Raw genomic sequence first — 12,062 nt, 5'->3', positions numbered from 1 at the left:
CATGATTTTTAGTAACAAACCACACTTCACACATGTGTACCTAGGAAAAGGCAGCATCTTACATATTGCAGTGAGCAGCACATCAATACACCCATTGTAAAACTAAACAAGCCAGACCAGCACAGATCAATCCTACACCATCAATCCTAACAGAAAACCATGTCTTTCGAACACACAGAACACAGAAAACACCTTTGCCTAGTATGGAATATGTCATCACAAACTAACCCCTCACTCTTTTACAAAACTGTAGTGTGGATTTTAGCCACAGTGGTAACAGCCCTGACGCTCATAGAATTCTGAGCATCAGAGCTGCTACCACCACAGCTGGCGCTAAAAAACGCTCCACAGTTTGTAAAAGGCGGGATAAAATAGAAATACACAGTTTCAATGCTCTAGCTCAGAGGTGCCCAAACTTTTTGAGCTTGTGAGCTACTTTAAAATGACCAAGTCAAAATGATCTACCAACAATAAAATTAAAAAACCTAGACCTAGTTCTCACCAACGGAGATAGCGTCACGGAAGTCTCAGTAGGAGACACACTGGCTTCCAGCGACCATAATATGGTATGGCTCAACCTCAAGAAAGGTTTCCCTAAGACAAACACAGCAACAAGGGTTCTCAACTTTAGAGGCAAAGACTTCAACCGCATGGGAGATTTTGTCCATCAGGAGCTACATAAACAAGCAATATCTGACAATGTGGAGGATATGTGGTCGTCTCTGAAGTCCATCCTACACGAAGCAACAGACCGATACATAAAGACAGTAAGTAAACGCAGGAGAAACAAAAGACCCCAATGTTTCAGTAAAGAAATTTTAGACCTAGTTAAACAGAAAAAAGACACATTTATCACCTACAAACATTTAGGCAGAGAGGGGGCGAAAGAGGACTATCTAGACAGATCTAAAACTGTCAAAACAGCAGTCAGAGAAGCCAAACTCCGAATGGAGGAAGAGCTAGCACGGAAAATTAAGAAAGGGGATAAATCTTTCTTCAGCTATATTAGTGACAGGAAAAGAAACAAAGATGGGATAGTACGCCTGAAGCAATCGGATGGTAACTTTGCGGAATCAGATTCTGAGAAGGCAGAACTACTAAACAAATACTTCTGTTCAGTGTTCACCCGCGAAGCGCCGGGAGCTGGTCCACAGCTGCAGACGGGAGATAACCAGAAAGACCCGTTTCAAGATTTCGAATTTACGCCCAGTAGCGTCTATGACGAACTATCAAGACTCAAAGTAAACAAAGCCATGAGACCGGATAACCTACACCCCAGAATGCTCAGGGAGTTAAGGGAAGTCCTGGCAGAACCATTATCTGTTCTTTTCAATCTTTCCCTAAGCACAGGAAGGGTCCCCTTGGACTGGAAAACCGCCAACGTAATCCCACTCCACAAAAAGGGCTGCAGGACAGAGACAGCAAACTACAGACCAGTGAGTCTCACGTCTATAGTGTGTAAACTCATGGAAACACTGATCAAACAGAATCTTGACACAATCCTAGACAAAGAAAAACTGCGTGATCCACACCAACACGGGTTCACCCAGGGTAGATCCTGCCAATCTAATCAGCTTTTTTGACTGGGTTACTAGACAACTGGACTCCGGAGAGTCACTGGACGTGGTATATTTGGACTTCAGTAAAGCATTTGATAGCGTCCCTCATCGAAGATTACTGAACAAGCTGAAATCGATAGGATTAGGAGACACTCTAACTACATGGGTTGGGGATTGGCTGAGCGGTAGACTTCAGAAGGTGGTGGTGAACGGTACCCCATCCGAAGCATCGGACGTGATCAGTGGTGTGCCGCAGGGCTCGGTCCTAGGCCCAATTCTATTTAACTTATTCATAAGAGATATGACGCAAGGACTTAGAGGAAGGGTATCACTGTTCGCCGACGACGCCAAACTTTGCAACATAGTAGGCAAAAGCTTATTACCTGATAATATGACACACGACCTACTGTTGCTGGAACAATGGTCAACTACTTGGCAGCTAGGGTTCAATGCTAAAAAATGCAAGATAATGCACCTGGGTAAGAGAAACCCGCGTAGAACTTATGTACTAAATGGTGAGACCTTGGTTAGGACCACGGCGGAACGCGACCTAGGGGTGATCATTAGTGAGGACATGAAGGTTGCCAATCAAGTGGAGAAGGCTTCCTCCAGAGCAAGACAAATGATGGGGTGTATCCGCAGAGGTTTCGTCGTCAGCAGACCTGAAGTTATGATGCCGTTGTACAGAGCCATGGTGAGGCCTCACTTGGAGTACTGTGTTCAGTTTTGGAGACCACACTACCGAAAGGACGTGCAGAGGATCGAGTTGGTTCAGCAAATGGCCACCAGGATGGTCTTGGGGCTCAAGGATCTCACGTATGAAGAAAGATTAAAAAAATTGCGGCTGTACTCACTTGAGGAAAGAAGAGAACGGGGAGATATGATGAAACATATAAGTACATCACGGGACGCATCGAGTCAGAAGATGATATCTTCTGGCTCATGGGACCCTCGACCACCAGAGGGCATCTGCTGAAAATCAGGGGAGGGAAGTTTCATGGCGACTCCAGGAAGTACTTCTTCACCGAAAGAGTAGTGGATCATTGGAACAGACTCCCACTCCATGTGATAAAGGCCAGCAGCGTGACGGATTTTAAGAGAAAATGGGATACTCACGTGGGATCTTTAAGGGAGTAAATTCAGGGGAGGGGATACTTGGAATGGGCAGACTTGGTGGGCTATAGCCCTTTTCTGCTGCTTTTTTCTATGTTTCTAAAGCACACTATACGCTGAGAAAATGTTAATTATCATTCCTATTCTGGGTTTTTTTCAAAGAGGTCAAGGCAGATGACTCTATGCATTGTCACCTCAGTAACAACCATACAAAAATAGACAAATATACCCTCCATCCTTTTTATTAAACCACAATAGCAGTTTTTAGCGCAGGGAGCTGCGCTGAATGCCCAGCGCTGCTCTTGATGCTCATAGGCTCCCTGCGCTAAAAACCACTATTGCGGTTTAGTAAAAGGGGACCATATTGTAAAATATAGACAGCAGATATAAATTCAGACCTGTGCATAGTAAGTGAAGGGAAGTTTTCATCTCTGGGAATTTACCCAGTTAACTATTAAGTTATTTGGGCAAATTCCTTTGAAAACTGTGGTAATACTGCCTCCACTTTGCTAAATTTAAAATAAAATCATTTTTCCTACCTTGTCTGGTGATTTCATGAGTCTCTGGTTGCACTTTCTTCTTCTGACTGTGCATACAATCTTTCTTCCCTTCTATCAGCCTGTATGCTTTCTCTCCTCCACACCTCATTCCCTCCCCCAACTTTTTCTTCCTCTCTCTCCCTGACCTCTTTCTTTTTTTCTGTTTCTCTTCTTTCCTTATGTTTCCCTGCCTGCCCCCTTTCTTTCTTTCTCCCTGCCGTTCCCCAAGCCACTGCCACTGCCGCTGCCATCGGGGAACAGGACCCACCAATGGGTAACAGGCCCCAAAGCTGACGCCAACGCCGACGCATGCTCTCCCTGCTTCAGGCCGATCAGTCTTCCTCTCCCCGACGTCAATTCTGCCGTCAGAGAGGAAGTTCCGCCCAGCGAGGCAGCAATTGGCTGGCCCGAACTTCCTCTCCGACAGCAGAATTGACGTCGGGGAGAGGAAGACTGATCGGCCCGATAGATTAGATCGCCAAGACAAAGTGAGTCCTGGGTGATCGACTCACTTTGCCTTGGCTAGCTACTGGCGCCCCTGCCTTAGAACCCTGCCTAGGACCCTGGGGGAGCCCGGGCCCCCTGTCAGCTCCGGGCCCCTGAATGCAGGACTGGTAGTACTGCCCTGATGGCGGCCCCGTGGAGGGGGGGAAAGAGATACTGGATAGGAGGGTAGTTGAGAAAAGAAAGGGAGAGATGGTGGACCCTGGGATGGTGGGGAAAGAGGGAGAGATGCTCAATGAAAGGGTAGTTGAGAAAGCTGGATCTATGGATGGAGATGAAAAAAAGGAAAGATGCCAGACTTCCAGGGGAGGGAAGGGAAATGGAAGGGGAGGACAGAGATAGAAGATGGATGGTTAGCACGGAGAAAGAAGAAAGAAGGAGACCCTGGCAAGCAAGTTATCAAAAGACAACCAGAGCCTGGGACCAACAAGATTTGAATACTGTCCAGACAACAAAGGTAGGAAAAATGATTTTATTTTCAATTTAGTGATCAAAATGTGGCCATTTTGAGAATTTATATCTGCTGTCTATATTTTGCACTATGGCCCCCCTTTATAATACCGCAATAGTGTTTTTTAGCACAGGGAACCTATGAGTATCAAGAGCAGTGCAGGGCATTCAGCATAGCTCCCTGCACTAAAAACCGTTATTGCGGTTTAGTAAAAAGGGAGGGGGGTATATTTGCCTATTTTTGTATGGTTGTTACTGAAGTGACATTGCATAAAGCCTTGATCTCTTTGAAAAAAAACCCAGAATATAAATGATAATTAACATTTTCTCTGCGTACAGTGTGCTTTGTGTTTTTTTAAATTTTATTGTTGGTAGGTCATTTTGACTTGGTCATTTTAAAAGTTGGTCTTGGAGAATGAGATGTACAGTGTCGGCATCTATGAGACAAACTTGGTTTTTTCTGTTACATAGAGCGTTATGGACCCCTGTTAGGTTGCAAAAATTAGACAGTTCTTTGTCTAATAGATGTTGGCACTGCCATCTGGAAACAGGAACTTTAGATCATTTATTGTTTCATTGCCCATTTATTATGAATTTTTGGAAATCAATTTGGGACCAAATTAATAATTTATTAGATAATCCAGTGACAATATACTATGATACTGTGATATTTGGTACGGAAATGAGAGAAAAAAGTCAGATTTCTGCGAAAAACAATAAATTATTACTTATAATGACTGGTGTTGCCATTCAGCAAATTACATATAATTGGAAAGATTGGAGGAGATTAAATTATAATTTTTGGTGGAACTCTTTATGCCATATGGAAAGATTTATTGCATTACAACAGGGATATTTCAGGAAATTTCAGGATGTGTGGAAACCATTAACAAAATATTGTATGGATTAGTTGAAAATATTTCCCTTAAATTTATCAGATTAATTGTGTAGGGAGGGGGATATTTTATTATTACATATTCTATATGATAATGGAATATATGGTAGGGAGGGGTGGGGGAGGGATAAGAGTTTATGTAATGTACCAATGATAGCCTCTAAGTGATGTATTTATTGTTAATGTGATTGAATATATATAACACTTGATGCAATTTTGAAAATGAATAAAGAATTAAAAAAAAAAAAAAAAAAAGTAGCTCGCAAGCCCAAAAAGTGTGGGCACCCCTGGTCTAGAACCTTTACTTTTGAATGAGCCTTCTCTATACCCATCTCAAAATTAAACTGTACCATGTAGTGATCACTGGATGCCAGATGATCACCCACTTAAAATCAGAAACACTTTCCCCATTTGTAAGCACTAAGGACAGTATGACCCCTTCCCGTGCGGGTTCCATTACCAATAGCTGGAACAGTTCTCCTTGTAGAGAATCCAAGATCTCCCTACTTCTAGAAGACTCTGAAATAGGGATACCCCAATCAATATCTGTCAAGTTAAAATCACCTATTAGTAGAACTTCCCTTTTTTTAGATACGTATATTCTGAATCTCTTCTATTAAATCTCTGTCCACTTCTTCAGTCTGTGAAGGAGGTCAGTATATCATACCAATGTGAATATATTTATCATTCCCTCTTTCCAAATTGATCCACAGTCCCTCACTAGAGTCTTATACAGGGGCATCTTATAATATAGAGAGAGCAAAATCTTCAACTTCACATTATACAAAAACTATCCATACAAAAGGATGCTATCAAAAATGTAAAAGCAAAATAGTGATTTTTTAAAATAATTATAACATAATCCCCTTTGCATACATAACAAACAAATTTAGGGCTCCTTTTACTAAGCTACACTAGCTGTTTTAGCGCACACTAATTGAGCTGGCGTTAGGTTTTGGTGCATCGCGCGGGTTTGCGTGTGTGGCAATGCTGCACGCGCTAAAAACGCTAGAGCACCTTAGTAAAAGGAGCCCTTAGTCCCACTCCATTGTTTCTTCAAAACAGGACTTTAACATGAAACCCATTCTCCCCAAAACATAAATATTTCTTACTAAGGTTCCAAGCTAATCCAACTAACAAATAATTCTGTTCCATTCTATAAACGGTTCGCTACAATACAATATTTCATTGCTTTTGAATCCCTGACGCAGCAGGAGTATGCTTAGTCCCGCGAAACGCAGGCTGCGTCGGAAATGAATTAAGCAGCAGCAACGGTGCCGTTCAATTGTGGCAGCATACAATAAGAAAATAAGGAAATAACCGCTGAGACAACAAAAAAGATAAGTACAGTTTTCACTGCCACATGAATGATTTTGAAAATATAAGGTTTTGATAGCAGTTCCGATTCTGGGCAGACAGCTTTGTGAACTGTGTGAAGCACACCATCTCAATGATTTGGAAATTTTGAAACATGAAGTCATGAAAGAATAGCTTTTTTTAAAAAATAAGGAAAAGTATTAAATTAAATTAAAGTTTGTATTATTAATAAAGAAATAAATAATTTTGAATAATATATTAGGTCGGGGGAACTTAACATTACAGCTGAGCTTCTCCTGTTTAAACCAGCTGCTAGAGAAGCTCAGCTGTAATGTTAAGTTCCCCCGACCTTGAAAAAGTTATTCGAAACGCGTTGGGAAGGGGAATTGACTATTAACAAAAGTTAAGTTATTGAATTTATTTATATATTTATATAAGGAGATTATCAAATGAAATAATGAAATGTGGGTAAAGAAAGGATAAAATGAATAAGGATAGAATAAAATAAGAATAAAAATCTAATAAAAAATAAAAACAAAAAAGGAAAATAGATGAAGTACTGGGAATAATGAAGAATCCCACCACCTGGAACTGTGTGATTCGGGTGGAAATCTGAACTCCCATAGAGTACTCTCTATTTTGAGGTTGAAAAAGAAAAGTATTTCAAATATCTCCAGCGCTATTGTTGTATTTAATTGGATAGTTGTGAAATAGTGTGAGGTTATCCTTACTACGTATAAAGAACTATAGGAAGATAGGTTATAATAAAACAAATATACATGTGGTAATAAGAACATAGCACTGGGTAAATGTAGATAAATAGGATATTATACAAAAGGAAGGGGAGGGTAGTGGAGAGAAAGACAGGACAGTGAGGAGGAGAATTTACTGCAATGGGACGGGGAAGGGTAAGCTTCACGGAGATGGCAAACAGTGAATTTTCCATCAGGTTGATTCAGGGGGAAATAATTGCAAGAAAAAATAGGCTTGAAGTATAGCTTTAAACCACAGGATGGACAGCTCCATTTGCCTGTAGAGTGGGATGTTATTCCAAACGGTGGGGAAAACAACTGAAAAAGCGTTCAGGATAAAGGCATACCTTGGGTAGACTGGTAGCTTGGCTTCCTGGAATCTCTGCAGTAACAGAAGTAATCTTCCTAGTCAGATAACAAAACAAGCAGACAGAGAAAGCAAAAGATATCTGAAAAACAATGTAGGCTTTCAAATAATAATCACCCTCAAAGTTGTGCTTCAGAATCACTTAGGCCCGGATTCTTTTTTTTTTTAAATTCTTTATTGATTTTCAATTCGAGTACAAAGTGCAAAAATTTTTACAAACAATTAAAACCTGGAACAGCACTTACATCCAATCAAATAATAATACAAAATATATTCCCCCCTCACTCCCCCCCTCCCCTGGATGTGTGTGCAAATCAAGTAAGAATTAAAGGCTTATACAATTAATCAAATTTAACAAATTCTGCTAAATGGATCCCATGTCGCTTTAAATATTTTATTATGACCCAATATTTCCGAATTCATTTTTTCATATTTATAACATTGACACAAAGTTTCCCACCAAAAGGAAAAATTTAGTCTATCCCAGTTTTTCCAATTCCTGGTGATCATTTGCATATCAACCCCAGTCATAATTATAAGAAGCCTGCTTTTATACCTGTCAATTGGATTTTTAGCTTTCAACAGTGTCCCACATATGGCCACATCATAGGACAATGGAATCAATGTTTCCAGTACCATATTAATTTGTCCCCATATTGATTTCCAAAAATTGAGTATCAAGGGACAATAAAACAACAAGTGATCCAGTGTCCCTACCTCAAGATGACAGTGCCAGCATCTATTAGACTTTGAACTGTCCACCTTTTGTAAACGAACTGGGGTCCAAAAAATTCTATGTAACAAAAAGAACCAGGTTTGACACTGTACATCTCAACCTCCAAGTCCAAATCCATGGCCATTGAGTATCAGAAAACTTCTGCTTAATCTCAATGCTCCAAATGTCTTCTAGGCTTATTGGAGGTTTTTTATTCAAATTTGCATATTAATTTATAACACTTCACGGCCCTTGTAAATCTGTTTGGAAACATAGGCCTGGCAAGCTATACTGATTTTTTAAGTTGTGCCATCAGGGAACCATTTCTGAATGGCCTGTTTCAACTGCAACCATTTATAACTTTGAAATTTTGAAATGCCAAATGATTGTTGCAATTGTAATAAATTTACCATTTTCACATTCTGAATTACGTCATCAAGAGTACGTATGCCTGCCTGCAGCCAATGTTTCCAGAGGATTTTAGACGCGCCGATTTGTATCTTAGAGTTTAGCCATAAGGGTTGACACGTGGATTATTGAATTGGAGTAGGAATTAAATTATTGATAAACTTTCATGTATTCCATGTGGAAAAAAGAATACTGTTGTCCTTGTATAGTCGAGGAAGCTTGATACTCAAAATATGGTTAAGACATAATGGAGACATGAAATGACTTTCCAGTATCAACCAGTCTGGTAGATTCTCCATGAGTTCAGGAAGGATCCAATACATACCCTGATGCAAATTTTAAAAATCCCCCCCCCCCACCCCTGCTGATTGTGATTTTTGCAGAGATACTAAGGCTATGTTAGCAGCTTTACCCAGCCAAAGAAATTTTGTAAGAATCCCATTTATTTTTTTATAAAAGGAACTTTGAAAATAAACTGGTAACTTACTCATTTGGTAACAAACCACAGGCAAAATCATCATTTTGATGGTTTGGACTCTCCCCCCAACCAAGAAAGATGTAATGCGTTCCAATGCTCACACATTTCTTTAACCTTCAACAATAAAGATTTTTCATTTACTGCCATTGTGTCTTCCAATGTTTTTTGAATCATTATACCCAAATATTTTATACCCTCTTCCTTCCAAAGGAATGGGAATGGATCAAATAAGCCTTTCACACAATGCACATTTAATGGAAGAATCTCTGATTTACCCCAATTTATTTTGTAACCAGAAAATTTGCCAAAACGATCAATCAAGTCCAGTAAATGAGGTATGGTTGATTCCAGATTTTTCAAATGTAGCAAAATATCATCTGCATAAGCTGAAACTTTATAATCTTGACCTGCGTATGTAATTTCCTGTATCTCATTTGCCTGCTGTATAGCCAACAACAAGGGTTCCAAACCAATATCAAAAAGCAAAGGAGATAGGGGACATCCTTGTCTAACTCCCCTCTTCAAATTAAAACGTTCAGAGAACGTGTTATTAAAATACAATCGAGCTGAGGGGGAACTATACAAGGTTTGAATCATTTGAATAAATCCAGAACCTATCCCAAACCACTCCATTGCTTGGTACATAAAAGTCTATTCTACATGATCAAAAGCCTTCTCTGCATCTAAAGAGACAGAGAAGGCCAGATCATCAATTGTTTTTGCTAAATTTAGCATATGAAATGCCAATCTGGTATTATTTGAGGAATGTCTTTGAGCAACAAAACCCGTTTGGTGCATACCGATCAACCTACTATCTTACCTCAAAGCCTTAACCTACAATATCTTAGATCCACAAACCACACAAAAGAAAGGTCACCAACTTGACATTGCAGCCTTCATGATCCAACATCCCATTCTACCAGAGATTCAAACCTCAAATGGAAAATGGTCCAGATCCTTCTTTTAAGACCATTACACATACACCTTCAATATCAACTGGGCCAAAGGCAAAACCAAACCAAAATCCCAAAGCTTAACCTACAAATCACGTACATATATTGACCACCTCCAAATTCTGGAACAAAACAGATGCTACAATCCAAGAATGTGACCCCAAAGACTTCATCTCACAATGGTGCAATATAAGTACAACTACCCTAGACAAGCTAGCCCCAATACAAACAAAAACCAGAATCAGCAGATGATCAGACAAATGGTTCAACAACGAACTACTCCTACTCGAAAAACAATGCAGACGACTAGAAAGAAAATGGAGAATAAGTAACCAAGAACACACAAGAGCAGCATGGAAAAAACTAAACCAACAATGCAAACTAAAACTAAAAGAAAAAAGAAAGACATACTACATAAACCAAAAAGGCATAGAAACCTAAGACACAAAAAAACTATTCCAAACCCTACCTAGCCAAAAACGACAACCCTCCCCCTTCAGCCACCCATTTAGCTGAATACTTTAAAAACAAAATTACAACTGCCAGGACAAACTTCGCAGGATCCCCAACTCACCTAGAAGAGATCACAATGCCCACCACAGAAAAAGAATCAGCTGCAGTAGATAGAACCTGGTCCCACTTCTCCACAATACAATGGTCCGACCTTAACAAACTCTATAAAAAAATACAGCCACACAGCTTGCGACCTCAACCAATGCCCTCCATACCTATTAAAAACCTCTAGCCTAAAATTCCGCACTCTCCTCATGCAATGGATACAAACAATGCTCACAGATGGCCTTTTCCCACAAGACCTCTCTGAAATCATCGTCACCCCGATTTTAAAAGACCCAAAAGGAGCAACAGATAAATCATCCAACTACAGACCCATAGCCTCAATTCCACTATATGTTAAGCTAATGGAAGGCCTCGTAGCTAAACTCCTCACCAACTACCTAGAAAACCACAACTTGCTCCACCCTACACAGTTTGGATTCAAAACCAACTTCAGCACTGAGACACTACTAGGCTCCCTTCTGGACACAGCTAAACAACACCTCAGCACAGGCCAAAAAATGCTGATTATACAACTAGATCTGACCGCAGCATTTGACCTGGTAGACAACGACATCCTGCTACAAATACTAGATACAATAGGAATCACAGGCAAAGTACACACTTGTTTTCAAGGATTCCTACAATCCAGGACCTACAGAGTAAAGACAAACAATGAAAAATCAGAACCATGGTCCAACCCCTGTGGTGTACCCCAAGGATCGCCATTATCCCCAACACTCTTCAATCTCTACATTACATCCCTCGGCACCTGTCTAGACAAAATAGGCTTAACTTCCTATAGCTATGAAGACGACATCACCATTCTCCTTCCTTTTGATCAGCCAATGCTCACCAAAACAGACACACTACACGGAACTCTAGAAACAGTGGCAACATGGATGAAAAACCACAAACTAAAACTGAACCCAGACAAAAAAAAATTCATACTTCTTGAAAAAAGTAAAACCCCAATTATAACAAACCTGGTAATAAACTCAATCACATACCCCATTCCATCCACTCTAAAACTTCTGGGAATGACAATAGACAGATGCTGCACAATGCAACCACAAATCAACAAAACAATACAGAAATCATTCACAATCATGAGAAACCTAAGGAAAGTTTGATAATTCTTCGACAGAAAACAACTCCAGCTCATGGTCCAGTCCCTAGTCCTAGGTTTCCTTGACTACTGCAACATCCTCTATTTTCCCTGCCCAGCAACAATGATAAAACAACTAGAAACAGTACAAAACACAGCCCTGAAACTAGTCTATTCACTAAGAAAACACAAGCACATCACTGAGGCATACCTTGATTCACACTGGCTCCCAATTCAAGCAAGAATACTATTTAAATTCTACTGTCTACTATTTAAATCAATAAATGGTGACAGCTCCGCCTACTTGAACAACCGCCTAATCCAAACTACCACAACCAGACACAGGAGA

General features: G+C 40.1%; 1 protein-coding gene across 10 annotated transcripts in view; it reads right to left on the bottom strand.

The window, feature by feature from the left end:
* WDR64 (WD repeat domain 64) overlaps positions 1 to 12,062 on the bottom strand; it is a 249,732-nt gene that overhangs the window by 54,390 nt on the left and 183,280 nt on the right. For all 10 annotated transcript variants that reach the window (XR_004538666.1, XR_004538667.1, XM_033935909.1 and 7 more), the window contains one exon: positions 7,477 to 7,534. Coding sequence is in view for 8 of the 10 variants with exons in the window: in XM_033935909.1 (XP_033791800.1) it covers positions 7,477 to 7,534 (58 nt within the window). In the remaining 2 variants the exon portion in view is untranslated. The remainder of the gene's footprint in view (positions 1 to 7,476; positions 7,535 to 12,062) is intronic.

This window comes from Geotrypetes seraphini, chromosome 3, assembly GCF_902459505.1.
Source record: "Geotrypetes seraphini chromosome 3, aGeoSer1.1, whole genome shotgun sequence".
Classification (NCBI taxonomy): Eukaryota; Metazoa; Chordata; class Amphibia; order Gymnophiona; family Dermophiidae; genus Geotrypetes; species Geotrypetes seraphini.
This window is presented reverse-complemented; position numbering and strand designations above follow the sequence as displayed.